Raw genomic sequence first — 14,995 nt, 5'->3', positions numbered from 1 at the left:
GAGAAATGCTTTGATCATACAGCGCGGTGAGCCCGAGTTGGAACTCAACCGACCATCATAGTTCTTGATCAGTGTGGTGAGTAGACTTGAAACTCAACCAATCTAGTGTCTGTAGCAGGAAGAAAAAATAGAAAGGCAGTCAAAAATCCAAGTTAGTTCACCCATTAATATGATCAAAACCCAATACTTAACCTGTTTATTTTTTTCAAAACAATACCTTTTCTAAGTACAATACTGTTTTGATTTTTTTTTAAAGAAAAAAAGAGATAAACCCTACTGAAAACCCCAACTTGGATTTTACTCATTTCTGCCCAACACCACGTCCTGAATTGCAAGGAAAGACTTGAAAAAGTTTCGGCTAGATGGGTCAGAAAGGGATTCCATGAAGAAATTTAGTTTACCACTATGGTTTTGATAAAACTCCCAAACCTACCCAGTGCGTCTCGATTGCAAATTTCCAACCTTTTTTTGCACATTTCGTGAAAATTTAGAAAAAAATAATATTTTTATATTTTAAATTATTTTAATATGTTAATATTAAAAATAATTTTTAAAAAATATATATATATTATTTTAATATATTTCCAAATAAAAAATAACTATTATTCTCGAGTGTAAATAAAAGGGAGAAACACGAGTCAAAAAGCAAAGCTATTTATTGTCGAGATTGGGCGATGGCTTGCACACCACAGAAACAAGGTTTTCTGATGAATACAAATACAATGTTGGCACTAGGTCGTGATTGGTTACAACTTTCAAAATCTAAAACATAACCCCAAAACATTAACAAGATTCTTTATCAAATAAGTATTTAGCAATATTTAGATGTATTGGAAGTACAACTCCAAGTTCGGCATTGATGGGAATCACATTCTCTTCCTCGTCACCTTGTTACCCTATAACCCTGCAGCATATTGGAACACCAAAACATCAGAGTTTCACATAGGGAAAAAACGACCACGTGGCATGCACAATGTACTTTCTTCCTTCTTTTTTTCCCTTCACTGGGTTGTGACTGTTTTGCTGGAAAATAACAATGAAGAACAAGTACACAAACCTTGACTCGTTTCAACAGATCCTTTGCCTTGGGATCTTTGCTAAAATGATCACGTACAGGCTGCAAATAAATGTGGCGGTATTGAATTAGCTTGCTGACTAGTTAGGATAGAGTAATTTCTAGTAATAATACAGCATCAACTAACTGGTTATCTTTCAGATTGTCTCCTCTAGTTTGAGGAAAATAACACTAAGAGTCCAAAATGACATGATAGAGAGGAAGACAAGACATAAATCTGACTTGAAAGTTCTGGTCAAGAACAATATATAAAAGAGTTGTCTTCCATGTGAATCCACTTTTTTCCCATGCAAGTTCCCGCAATGAGAGCTTACCTGAAGTATCATATTTAATGCTTTTGCGAGAGCTGGTTTCAGGTCACCCGGATGTAATCCGCCACTTTCATAGTCAGAGACAAGTTCTTCAAAGCTTTCGTAGATCCTTCATTGATAAGATAAACCGATGATGGAAAATTATTGCCATATTCATTGAAATAAAAGAGTGGAGCACAGACAACAAATTCAAGAAAACAAAAACAAGCAGGAAAGAAGCAATATGAAGGTAATAGAACTTACTTCTCTCCACCATTTTCTGGATTGCGTTCCACCTTGAACTTATTGAACCACGGGAAAACAATGTGTTTAATGTATTCCAGACAAGGATTTCCTTCAACAATTTGTGGGGGGCAGTATGCCTTCTTTATCTTAGTTTTTACCTCTACCTATGAAACAGATGATAAAAAGAATAAAAAACCAAGGCATTGAAAGTTAAAGTTAAATATGCACTGCTGCAGCATGCTGGGTATCTATATATTTTCAGGCATGTAAATTCCCCAACATAGCAACCTTTTTAAAATTCTCCATGTCTAAAACCACAACACACCTCTTCATCCTCCATGAAGATGGAAGAAGATGGATCACTTTTAGACATCTTTTCTTGCCCTTGCTGTAAACCAGGTAGCATGTCTGCATTCATGAAAAGCAGGGTCGAAAAGTACTTCATTTAAGAAACTAAACAATAGCATCATACAATTTTTGAATAAAGGAATCAGGAGCATACGATGAGATAAAATGATAGGCTTATTTTTCCTCTTGATATCATCACAGTATTCTCTTGCAAGGACATTTACTTTCCGTTGATCCATGCCCAATTGACAAATGTCAGCCTGTTGGTACAAAACCATTGTAGATAACAGCTAAAGAATGTGATGCAGTAATTCAAAGAGAAAGGTAACCTAAAAACATTATTCATAATAAATCATCCTTCTAGTCACATATCTAGTGAGTTTTTTATAGTGTTGGATGCTGCCACAGAATTATACAAGCATGATGCTTAATAGAAAAACATTCATGAGAGTATATTTTACTTGTTTTACATGCATAAATGTCATTTGAAAGTGGTTTTTGGAGAATTTTGTACAAAAAGAACAGAAGTTGGTTGAAAAATTACAACTATAAGCACAAGTACCTGAAGAAAAAAATGTCAGCACACACGCACAGATCTGATGAATTTGTTCAAAAATTCAAATTCAGATTTACAACTACAAGTTGCCTATAGAATCACCTTGAGGAAAAATATGTCTGCACATTGCATGCATGGATAGAAAATCTGGGCTGCTGTTAACTCATCCTGCTCACTACGTCCCATGATTTGAACACATCTAAGGACCAAAATGCAATCTTTTATTAGTTGCCTATAGAATCACATAATATGTAAGCATCCAGTTTTCAAGCTCTAACACATTACCTCATTATCCTAGGAAGCTTGTTCCTGCGGGCTATATCCATAACTAGAGGCCAGTACTCATGAGCTCTGGAGTTAATTTCATCCGAAGACCACAGGAATTCAACCTTATCTCCATCAATATCCATCCCAACTGCCTTCCATATCTCGATAAGATATTCCCCCACAGTTTTAATTTTCTTCAAGTCTCCTCCCATTTTGTTATTAAGCTGTGCAAACCAATCAGCAATCCAAATTTTCATTTTGCAACCAGCTTTAGTCAGTTTGTTGACATTTATTGTCTTCATGACTCCCTGTTCAACAACAGCAAAAGTATAAATAATAAAACCAGACTTAACAAAAGCTCTAAACATAAGCTGCCCAACTACGATATCAAACCTTAACGACAAAATCTATGCCAAGTTAAGGTACCGAGGCACAATTAATAGCAAATGCCTCCAGGCTTACAAAGTAAAACTAAAAATTGAAATCAATACTACTTCACAGGTTATTAATCACATCTAAATTTGATAACTCTTCCAAAAAGATGTAACCTTAAAGCCTCAGAATCATCAATAAAGACTAACCAAGTAGACTAAATTTTCATCACTAACAACAAAATACACGAGGAACAAAATAAAAACTGGACTGAAACAACAAAAAAGAATATACCTGAGCAATGTGCATTCTCCCAGAAGGTTCAAAACCATCATAGCAAATGGGTAGTGGTTTTTTCTCGAGAAGATTACGTAGTTCATCTTCTTGGATACATTCTTCACCAACGCTTCTCACAAGTTGAAACCTTTCCTCTAAACTTAACAACCTGGAAATCAAAACCCATCAACAAAATCCAAAAAAGATCAGAACTTTACACAAACCAATTAAACTTTTCATCAGAAGAAAAGATATAGAGAGAAAATAATTACTGCGGTGTAGTGGGATTTGATGAGGATGAAGCTGAAGGGGTGACAGTGAGGGATTGCATCTCTTCAGATGGAGGGGTTTGGTCATTCTCTTCCATTGTTGCTGCTGATGTGAAGAAATGGAAAGGTCTTGTCTTTTTTAGTTAACAGAGAAAATAAAAGGGGGCGGCTTGAGATTGAGAATCTTGCTGGTTTCAGATGAAAAAGCCCTAGACCTACTCCTTGTCTAAATCCAGCTAGGAGATAGAAGACCATTTATTTAGTTCTATTTTCCTTTTCTTTTCTTCTTCTTCTTCAAAAAAAATTTGATTCTATAAATCATGAGCCAAAGCCCAAGCTTATCCATCACATTAGCCGGGCCTAAATTGGGTTGGAGCTAAGCTGGTCAAAGTAAGAGCTTTATTTTTTAGGTAGCTTATAATGAAGAAAATAAATTTTTTTAAAAAAATAGTTAAATAAATTTAGATACATGTTTGATAAAAATTATAATTAAATTTTATGTGCAGTAAAAAAACATATATAAAATATTTGGTAATTGTGTTTGGAAGTGTGGTTGAGGTTGTTTTTTAAAGTGTTTTTTACTTAAAAATACATCAGAATAATATTTTTTTATTTTTAAAAAATTATTTTTGATATCAGCACATGAAAATGATATGAACATACCAAAAAAATATTAATTTGAAGCAAATAAAAAAATTTATTTTTTTTAAAAAACGCTTTTGAAACATAAAAACAAACAGGGTTTAAGGAAGTTTTATGAAACTCAATTAAAAAATATGTAAAAAATACTGCACAAAAATTACGTTTCAAACTCAATTTTTTAGTGGATCCTGCAACATAAAACACAGTTTTCTTTATTATCAAAGATGTTGCTGCGTTTGTTTCACCGTTAATGTTTTCCACAAACACAGCCTAAAACAAAAAAAGGCATCATGCATGGTTGGTATTATGTTTTAAAAATATTAAATTGATATTTTTTTGTGTTTTTTTTATAATTTTAATATGTTGATTTTATAAATAAAATAAAATATTAAAAAAAAATATTTTAAAACATTTCTAAATAAAAAAAAACATTCTGCATCACAATATCACATATGCACTAAGTCAAAATCATTTAAGTTAATAATTTGTTGTACAAAAAGAAATAATGATCATAGTTTTATACCATTTTCATATAATGTGTATCAGGTTCTCCCAAAAAAAAAATTGATTAAATGAATGCCATTTGTAAATTTTTACTCAAAGATTGGCAGTTGGGTTTAAAAAAATGATCTTAGTTTTATACCATTTTCATATAATAAGTTCTTTGATATTCAATGTGATTTATAATTTTATGAAATAATGTGAATCAGGTTCTCCCAGAAAAAAAAAATTGATTGAATGAATGCCATTTGTAGGATAAGAGTTCTGGTAGGATGAGAAAATATATTATTTTCCAGGTCAATATCTAGCAAAATTATGTTTTTATTAGTTATTTTCCTCATCATTTTTAACAATTAATCATTTTCTTGGTTTTATTTTTTTAGTTGAGGTGTGCGTAAACTGACCCGGATATCCACATTAAACTAAAAAAAAAACCATGGTAAAAGGCTAGGACCTACGAAAACAAATTAATGAATTAATGGGGCAATAAATTTCCTAACTCTATTCTATATGAGTGTTTTTTACATTTCTCACACGCTTATATGGTAAATTTTGAGAAGGGAATCCTTCATCATTATGGAGGAAATGAGTGCTCTGTATAGTTATGAGGTGAGTCTCTTCAATGATTTGTTTGTTTTGTGATCTCTGCTAGTTGTTATTTTTTGCATTGAATTGGTGTCATCTTTCTTTGGAGAAACAATACTTGTAATCAATGCATGGGAGTTTTAACGTTTATATAATATGAGGCTCATCCATTTATGTGTTGAACTTGTCTTTGATTGATGTTTTGTCCCTTCGGATTTCATGTGTAAATCATATACCCAAACTAGTCCTGTTTAGATAGATAGATATCTATTGCTGTTTTTGGACTGTTTTTCCATGTTTTTCCAAGGCATAACATTAGGGTTCTAATCTTTTTAAGTGTTCATTTCTTGACATTGTCTTTGTTTAAAATATGTTCATTTCATGCTAAAGTGCCTGCTATGATTATTTGGCAGAGCATGGATGACCTGAAACATAAGCTATTCTACACAAATCTTGAATTGCAAAAAATGAAAGTGAAGGCAGATGTGACTATGAGAAAGCATAAGGATATTGTGCAGCATTTGCTCAATCTTTTAGCAAATGCTTACAAAGAAAGAGATGAAGCAAGAGATTAGTTGCAGAAATTGATTTACAAGTCAATGTCTTAGATCACCCGATCAGATTCTTGCTCAAGTCCAACCTGAAAGCCCCATCTTAAACATGCATCCGAAAGCAATCCTTGGCGAATCGAAATCCAATTGTGAAGCATACAATCACCTGTCACATTGTTCATCTTCTGTGGACTCCTTTGATGCCGCGGCAACTCCTGATTTCCCAAACAAGAACATGGTAGGATCGAGCAATATGGGGTTATTGAATCAGCCTTTAGTTCAAGAACAACACAATGGGTCAAAATTCACTGGTTTAGCCTCTTCATGAGTGAACAATATTGAGAATGTCAGGGGCAATGCAGCTGTTGATTATCTTGCTCAGGGAAAGGTTCCTCCTTAGAAAGGGAAACTCTTGCAAGCTGGGATGGATGCCACTTCAATCACTTCCTGTAACGGGGACCACTTCCTCAGTGGTAAAATCCACCTCCCCATCAGAGACCTAGCAATATTTTCCCAGATTCTACCATAGGAGACATGACTGCATATGTTAATCATCAGAAGCCAGATGCAAATCCAATTTCTGCTGTTTTTCGGACGTCAAATTCATCATCATCATCAAACAAAATGAATCATCATCCACTACAGTTCATGTCAAATTCTATAAGAGCTCCTTCGGGTTCAGGATTGATCAATGCGCGGGTGCCAACTTAATCAACTTGCACAAACACTCAAAGCCTACTTCACAAGCGACAAAGGTTGAAGTGAAATTATGAAATTTTGCCTAGTTCTTATTACTATCTAATTTTAACGGTCCAATATATGATTTCCATTCCTAGTTTCAGAAATCAAAATGACATGCCTATTTAATTTGTGTTTGCTTCACTTTCTCTGCTTGCACGACTATGAATGATAGGTACGAAACCCCTCCTGTCCATTGCCCTCAAGCCAGCCAAAACCTCCCTGTCCTACTGAGAACCGACACAAAATGAATTTTTGTTCGTGTTTCTAAGGCTATACCAGAACAAAATTATTTCAAACCTGCATAAATGAATCTCTAATATGCTCACATGCACAGTTATTTTTTTCTTATTAACAAACAACGAGGAAATTAATACATTATGAACATAAAGGATAAAAACCTGCAGGCTCGGACAAACACGAAATCATAGTTGACATGCTTTGTCCAAAATGGCTGGTACTTGGCAATGGCAGTGGCGAGCCATGCTTTTGAATCTCCATTAGTGAGAACAACTGCAGCATTATGAATCTTCTCCTCGCTAATTTTAGTGTTATAGCCTAGCCTCATAAATGGCATGACTTGTCCAGTGCCTGCGGAATAAAATGTGATAAACAGTCCCCAAGTCAATGTATATATCAGCAAAAAACTACAACACAAATGTTTTTTTTTAACCTTATCACTTCATCTTTCAACGCCACGTGTTTCCTGCTGATTTATATAATTTTTTTTTTCTAATATAGCTATCACACCTACAAGCAGGGAGAATACTTTATAGTTACTGAGAGTGGAAGAACCAACATGTAAACTGAAGAGGAAAGAGCAAGGGAAGAAACCTTGAAGGAGGAAATGAAACTTAATGCCACTCGTCTTATGTTCCTTGCCATTTTGCACGAAAATATTCTAAGAGGTGCTAGGGCTGCCTGTTGGTTTTTTTAAGAATAGTTCGAGCATACGTAAATCTGTTAACATCCAATTAGAAATTTTATTTTACAAATATAAACGGATATCAGTGAGCAGGACTAGGCATTTGGCAGCTAATATCAACTGGCATCAAGCAAGAGTTAACAAAGCTTCTAAAGCTCAGTTATTTTTATCCAAAATCTGAGGAAAAAAGAAGGATAATGAATGCAGAAGCGCTTATCAGATTAATGATTAGCCAGAAATGAATCTCAGAATATCCATTAACAAGGATCAAAACCACTATATTACAGTTTTTGTCATATAGGTGAAGGCAGAAAAGGTTACAACGGTTCCACCATCTATATATTGCTCTCTGCTGTGGAGAAAGCATAGCCCAACTAAGAGAAAAATAACATCAAGACAAAATAAATTAACTCAAGATTGGCTAACAGGATTCCCAAAATTCTGTGCAGAAATGTGGGATGTAGTTGCCAAAGAATGGGAATGGCAAAAACATAAACTAAAGCCCAGTTCTCCTTGATTGCTAACTGGATATGTGAAAGCCTAGGAACTTTCCAGCTTCACGCAGGAGGTATTTGTATTGAGCAGCCGCAAGCTTTCTGGGCAATATCTTGCTCAAAACCAATGCCATCCGGATCAATGGATCTCTAGTTATTGTCTGTACCTAGAACCAAACCAGCAAATAATAAGTTATGCTGTTTTGAAAAAGAAAAAAAAAACCTTCATATAATATCAGGAAAAACTACCAATTTCAAGCACAATTTCTCAAAATCTTCTGAACAATATCCAAAGTTTAAGCAACTTACCCTTATCATGGTCAACATGTACAAAGAAACTTGCTGCGACTATGAGGTAGCATAGAATAAGCATGAAACCCTTGAAATAGTTTGATGTTCCATCCTGGATATAAGCAAAAAATAATGGGCTCGAAATAAGCATCTAGAAGCAACCACACAAAGATAAGGAAAAAAATCAATCCAATTAGCATATGAAGTTGTTCGCGCAAAAGGATGGTCTGGTGTATCAAGGAAAATTTGCTTCAGAGAAACAGGTGGTTTAATGTAAATAGCACCAGCAATTTGGCACTATGGATATTGGAAAACCTAAGAAAATGTGACACAGAAGTATCCAAGTCAGCTAAAAAGACAAGTCATGAACCTGCAACATAAATGCCACCACTAGCACAGAGATGAAGAGCGTAGCAGTTTCAAAGAGTTGAAAATTCAAGTCCATTGGTTGTCCCATACACCATCCAACAACAACGCAGAAGGGAATCTACAGGTATCAACAAAACAAAAGTCATTAGCCAGCTTATGTCAACCTATAAATATTACCTATAGCCATCTGACTATTGAATGTGACCAGATAGAAAATTTCCAGGAGAAAGAAATCAAGGTTGGTCATGATTAGACAAAGGATATCCAGTACAACTTTCATAACCTACCACAAACATTGAAATCTGTGTAGACGATCCAATTGCAACTCCAATTGTGATGTCCTAAACAAAATTCAAGTCAATCAAGCACATAAAGGAGATTGCGTTATGTGTAGGAGTACAACATGTTTGAAAATAGAAGATGGTATTGTCAGAATAAATATCTTTTGAACAGGAAATGTAACACTAGCAGCATAAGAATCATCATTTGAACTAACAAGCTTATCCTTCATGGCGAACATGATTGCACTTGCATGCTCAGCAGCATTTCCAACAATTGGAAGCAGAATGACACTGATAAAAGCCACAGGCATGTTCAATGAGTCAGATGCTCCCTGAAAAGAAAGCACCAATGCCATTAACCAAGTGCGAATAAGCAATAGATACAGCATTAGTTTCTACCCTGGATCCACTACTCTTAAGAAAAGTGAAAACTTCAATTTCGAGCATTTGCTTGAATGAAGAATATATGTTTCCTAAGATTCCCACAATACTAGAAAAGAAAACAGCACTTTGGTTTGATCATGTGCAAGGAAAGCTTAAGAAAAAGCAACACAGGATTCGAGTAGGGCCAGCTAGAAAACAATAGAAGAGTACAGATAAAAACAATTGAACAAAATACTCCTCCAGATAGAGCAGATTGGCAAAAAAAAACAATTCATGTGTAAGTTGAGTGCATTGTAACTTTTGCATCTGGTGTCTTGAGGAAATAGAAAACGCACACACATATATATATAGCAAGACCAACATATAGCCCTGTTAATTTGAATTCATATAGACATCCTCTATCAGAGTAGATTTAACTTGTTTCCTTTATTAATTAGATTTTTGGAAGGTTAATGGGATTTGAAAGGTATAGTTGTCAAAGAAACACAAGTAAAAAGGTAAAAATTTCATTGAAATGAATGTTTTACCTGTATGGCATCGACAAGGTACCCCGACAATATAGAAATCCACAGAGTCAAAATTGCAAGCCAGCCAATTGTTTCCCATTGAGTTATTTCAGGTGCCTCTTCATCATCAGAATCTTCTTGATCATTTACTCCTCCCTGTAACAATAAAGCGTACTGATGAATTCAATTACTAGATGCATTGCAGGTTTAAGCTTAATTATGTCTGAAAGAAATGGAATTTTATTCTTTATGCTATGACATTCTTTGTTCATCATACATCAACAGACATTTTATGGGGAAAAGACCTTAACCATTAAAGAACAAAACACCCTTAAAGGAAAACTACTGAAGTAGAATGAGCTGACAGTTATGCATCTATCACAACCCACAAAGACACTACTCAATAGCATGATTGTAAAATTTCAACTTTGTTCATAAACAAAAAATGACAGCACAATGAAATTGGAAAAAGTTATGGACTGCTACAGCATTTATATGCATGTGCGGGCGTGCCTTTTCTATGTACCATTGAAATCTTATGAAATTGCTTCTTTGGAATATGGATGTAAATAGATGATATACAAGCAGTTAACATGCAAGGAAATGATAGCAATCTATGCATGCCTGTTCATGCTTTTAACAAGAAACATAAAAAATTTAGAAAGCTAACCCATTAAGAAACTTGTAAAGCATATAGTGTGAAATAATGAAAAAGCCAACCTCGTCAACAAGGCTGTAGAGATTAGGCTGACTTTTAAGTTGAAAGAAAAGGTAGCTTCCATAAGCTATAAGCATTATACAGCTGCTAAATCTTGAAAGGGCCAACTCTGACTTGCCAAAATGAACCTCTGTGCGTGTGAAGTGAAGTACAGCGGGAAACATTATCCCCATCACAGCCATCAATAACAATCCAGAATTCACCAGAGCAGCTGCCTGTTTCAACAGTAATTCCACTGTGACTCACCAGGTGGCATGAACAAAAAAAAAAAAGAGTCCACACTTTGTCCAACGTCCGAAACAATAATTCTATAAGATTATGGTAGTCTACCTTGTTGAAAACCTGAACCTTCTGGTGATTGGCAATCCCACCAGAGAAGAAAGCACATCCAAGAACCAAGAGCATATTCGACAAGATCGAGCCCAACAAAGATTGTTGAACAACCCTTATCATCCCACTTTTCAATGCATAGATTGATATTATCATCTCTGTTGCATTCCCGAATGTTGCATTTAAAAGCCCACCAACTGCATATCCCACATAGGAAATAGCAATAAGAGGTCAAATGAAACGGATATGAAACATTATTTAGAATTTTCTCAGTGAATATTCAACTCTCACTGAAAACCAAACAATACATCCAGTATTGGATTTACCTGTTGGTCCCGTGTAGAAAGCAAGCTGCCTGCAACACAATGATTGGGGAAATGACGTCATGTATTGGCGTTAAACCAAGCGATAAAAGAAGCAGAAAATTAATCCAACACTACAGTTCATCTCACATGGGATACTTACTCGGTTACATAACCCAAACGCTCAGCCAAAGGCGTGATACCCAGCATGCTGAGCAAGAAGACCAATCCCTATAAATCAGAATACATTAACCATCAAACACATTTGCAAAATCTCAGGCATGGTAGTGCAATTGTTTCAAGCATTTCACAATTCTCCAATAATCAATGATAAAACACTACACTGCTTTGGAACCAAGCACGGTAACACTCACATGCTTTCCAGTAAGATAGTGAAGCAGTATTGCTAAGGGACCAAAAGGAAGCAGCATATTAATCTTGGCTTTAATTAGAACAATGTATATACTTCTAAGAGGACCCATTTGTATTCTCTTTAAAATCCATGACTTGGACATATCAACATGTGAGGCAATACTATTTCCCTCAGAATCAAAAGGGTGCACTTTCTTTCCTGTTGCTGATGCACTAAAAGGGATCTCCTCATCAGATTCAACTTCTACTTTCTCCTCCATGGGCATCATCTGCAGTAAACAAACAACTAATGATCAAAGGCTTACAAGATCAAACTCAAGTCCATCAAAACCTATTAAGTAAGGATTGAAATGAAACAAAAAGGGATTGGTTTCTAACTTTCTATTGGTATGCAAAAACCCAGAACGATACTTGCTCATTCACAGCAATATATATGAGACAACATCCCAAAGTTTCAATCTTTTTGTTTAAAGTTGCAACTTTTCAAACTTTGTACTAGTAAAGGCTCCTTTAAAAAAAAGTCAATTCAGAAAATGAGAAATTAGATCGTCAAGTCTACAAGCAGTCCAACCAAACACGAAATGAAAGACTAACTGTAATCAAACAAAGAGAGGGGGCGAGGGAGGAAGTTAATTACCATTGAGCGATGGATATATTTTTTTTTTATGAAATCTATCAAGAGGGCCTGTAGATCTCCACTTGTTGTTGCAATGGGAAGTTAGATAGAAACAAGACAAGACTGAAGACTCTTTGGTGGGACCCGGATACTTACATGGGATAAGTTTAGTTTAGTTAAGTTTTATGCTGTTTCTTCTTCTGCTGATGCTTCCTTGCTGTTGTTGCTGTTGTTTGATATTAAAAACCTGTCTTTGAATCTCTTTCTTGCTTCTCGTCTGGCTTGAATCTTGATTAGAACTATTATGACTTTTGGTGCCTGTAAAGATGGGAACTTGAAGATGATTTGATGATTGGGTTCTTAGTGGCCGGCATGAGGAAGTTTCCTAGAAGTAGCGCCTGTCACTTCTTGTTTTAAAAATTTTCTTGGGACAATCAAGAATTGGTCCCAAAATTTATCACCTTTTCCTTAATTGGGTACCCAATGTATCCATAAATCCCTAACTTGATCCTTAGTTCCATCAACCAAAATTCCTAAAGTTTTCTATAGATTGGGTCTCAATTGATAAAAATATAAGTCCAGTATCTAATTGAGAAAGTATTTATAAATTAGGAACTGATATGAGGTTACCCAAACTTGTTTCTTTGCTTTGAATTTTTAGCAGCAGTGAAATGGTAACACGTTTGGGTAATGTGGATTGGACGGGCCAGACATTGACCCTAGTACCTGTCTAGATTTTTTGGGATTTATGTCCGAAAAGATCTTTGGTAAATGGCTGGCAAGTGATAGCATGACACTGCACAACAATAACAATAAGAGCAAAATCATTGAATTATTACAACCTATGACTATAACAAAATTAATTGAAAAAAAACATAAAAAATTTAAATTATCTGGGAAAAAATTATTTTTTCAAAGAAAAATCTCCTGCAAAAACGTATCAGAACCTATGACTCACACTGTTCTTCAAAACAAGAACTCAATGGAGCAAGAGGAATGATCAGGTATTGCAGAGGTAAAAGTTAGAAATTGACTGAACAATTGGAACCAGCTGGAACCTGTGTTTGATCCATTCTTCCCACAGAAAATGCAGGCTGTTTTAGTTTGTGCGGTGCCATGCTATCACTTGCTCTCGTAGCAGCTACAATGGATATGATTGGCCAATCATTTCATCTTCGTGGACACATAATAAAGCAATGTGTACGCACTTGAGAACTTAACTAACCACACACGTTTTTTCCAAGGTTGAATCCATAAACTCCATGCCTGCACGCGAGGAATTCAAAGATGGACCGGCTTATGAGTGGAGATTGGTCCAGATCTTTCTGCTGGCAATGTGTTCCTACGCTGGTAGCTTTTCATTCTCTTCAACGCAACAACCCAATAGCCTCGCAAGATTTCTATGTCGCAGTTTGGCAATTAAGATAACTTCATTCTTAAGTTCCTTTAGCAATTTCTTGATAGCCACTTGCTTTCCATCTGCTGATTCACCCTGAAAATAAATGTAAAATGCTTGAAGTTTAAGACTTTAAGGTTTTAGCCAGGCTGAATTATTTACCTTTCTTCTTTCCATTTACTTGCCCTTTGCCGTTGATGAAGCCACGTGATAGTCTTAAAAATATACATAAACCTCAAGTTAGGGCAAGGTACATGTTACAAATCAGGCCGGTTAACCTTAAAAAAAGAATTATTAAAAATATCAAAACAACATTAACCGAATCAACTATCCTTTATTTATTATAAAATCTGGCCCAGATGAAATTTTAGCTCGTCCTGGATCAGGTTGAACAACCATAATTACTGTTACTAGTAATGGAAAGGTGGTCCTGGGCTCCTGGCCCTTCAATCGAATCCAATAGCTCCAGCGTAATCGTTCCTGCTTCCTAGGCCTACTGACTTCTCAAATGTTGTAGCTACTCTTCAGCCCATGAGCCTTTAGATGTGAATTTCTTGTTTTGAACTGGCTTTTATTGGATTCTTAGATGATTTGGAGAATGGAGAGCTTAAAGCATTCCCACTTCCAATACTAATCATACTAATCAAAATGCACTGGGCACTTGTAAGATAAAAGAAAAATCCCAATAAAGCAACCTTACTAAACCTTACAATTTGTAAACAGGGATCCGAAAAGCCTAGAGAATACATGCAATTTACCCCTTTTCATTGAAAATTGTCCATCGGAACACGCTCTGATACACAGATTCATACACCAAAAGCTACCCGTGTATGCACATGTCAGGTCGACAGATTTATACTCGCACAAGTGACCCCGAAGTTGTGATAATTTTGATGCTTCTATGTGCAAGTTCCTTTAGATATCAGTGACATTTTGTAGAGTGGATTAATAAGAACCCATGTCAAATCCAAATGACATGCAAAAAGACTACGCAGTAACCAGCAGGCCGCCACCACACGCCCCCTCTCTGTGTGTGACTGTGGCCTGCAGTGGTCCTCCGGGATGATGTTGAAAAGGTAACCATAATAACTCCAACCCCTGTATGCATGCAAACATTTGCATTCATTTTTTTTAGATTTACTTCGGACGCCGGCTGCTGCCATGTGAACCATTAGTAAACCTGACATGATGAATTCTTAACGAGTTATGATTTGCAGCAACATAATACTTTAAAGCTCATAATAGCATTTGCAAACCCTTAGCCCCACATCCAAAAACACAGGCAGCTATTTTAA

At 35.6% G+C, this 14,995-nt stretch overlaps 2 protein-coding genes across 5 annotated transcripts; both read right to left on the bottom strand.

Annotated features, from left to right (window-relative positions):
• Window positions 1-636: 636 nt before the first annotated feature.
• Window positions 637-3,970, bottom strand: LOC133695801 (tyrosine--tRNA ligase 1, cytoplasmic-like). The gene is made up of 10 exons (XM_062117745.1): window positions 3,703-3,970; window positions 3,449-3,599; window positions 2,801-3,090; window positions 2,618-2,714; window positions 2,114-2,219; window positions 1,937-2,019; window positions 1,630-1,775; window positions 1,390-1,495; window positions 1,058-1,117; window positions 637-904 (listed from the first exon to the last, which is right to left on the bottom strand). The coding sequence occupies exons 1-10, from the start codon at window positions 3,795-3,797 to the stop codon at window positions 884-886; spliced, it is 1,155 nt and encodes a 384-aa protein (XP_061973729.1). The 5' UTR covers window positions 3,798-3,970; the 3' UTR covers window positions 637-883.
• Window positions 3,971-7,869: 3,899 nt separating this feature from the next.
• LOC133696800 (vacuolar cation/proton exchanger 3-like) lies at window positions 7,870-12,682 on the bottom strand. 4 transcript variants are annotated; one of them, XM_062119077.1, is made up of 12 exons: window positions 12,326-12,682; window positions 11,691-11,957; window positions 11,480-11,547; window positions 11,341-11,369; window positions 11,015-11,211; window positions 10,687-10,899; window positions 9,988-10,122; window positions 9,292-9,408; window positions 9,083-9,136; window positions 8,797-8,913; window positions 8,445-8,538; window positions 7,870-8,302 (listed from the first exon to the last, which is right to left on the bottom strand). In XM_062119077.1, the coding sequence occupies exons 1-12, from the start codon at window positions 12,326-12,328 to the stop codon at window positions 8,286-8,288; spliced, it is 1,311 nt and encodes a 436-aa protein (XP_061975061.1). In that variant the 5' UTR covers window positions 12,329-12,682; the 3' UTR covers window positions 7,870-8,285. The 4 variants fall into 4 exon arrangements, with proteins under 4 accessions (XP_061975061.1, XP_061975064.1, XP_061975062.1 ...); XM_062119080.1 differs by having other exon boundaries at window positions 7,870-8,296; XM_062119078.1 differs by having other exon boundaries at window positions 12,461-12,682.
• Window positions 12,683-14,995: the final 2,313 nt, after the last annotated feature.

Source organism: Populus nigra, chromosome 6 (genome assembly GCF_951802175.1).
Source record: "Populus nigra chromosome 6, ddPopNigr1.1, whole genome shotgun sequence".
In the NCBI taxonomy this organism is placed as follows: domain Eukaryota; kingdom Viridiplantae; phylum Streptophyta; class Magnoliopsida; order Malpighiales; family Salicaceae; genus Populus; species Populus nigra.
The sequence above is the reverse complement of the archived record's forward strand: the minus strand, read 5'-3'. Positions and strand labels throughout refer to the sequence as shown.

Excerpts from the sequence above, each read along its gene's own strand:
- LOC133695801 (XM_062117745.1), bottom strand. The coding sequence starts at position 3,797 with ATGGAAGAGAATGACCAAACCCCTCCATCTGAAGAGATGCAATCCCTC. Across the intron at positions 3,091-3,448 it reads GGAGAATGCACATTGCTCAG|GGAGTCATGAAGACAATAAA; the intron begins GTATATTCTTTT and ends GTTGTTGAACAG. Across the intron at positions 1,776-1,936 it reads TCTTCATGGAGGATGAAGAG|GTAGAGGTAAAAACTAAGAT; the intron begins GTGTGTTGTGGT and ends TCTGTTTCATAG.
- LOC133696800 (XM_062119077.1), bottom strand. Across the intron at positions 9,137-9,291 it reads TCGCCATGAAGGATAAGCTT|GACATCACAATTGGAGTTGC; the intron begins GTTAGTTCAAAT and ends AATTTTGTTTAG. Across the intron at positions 8,539-8,796 it reads TGGTGGCATTTATGTTGCAG|GATGGAACATCAAACTATTT; the intron begins GTTCATGACTTG and ends GCTTATATCCAG.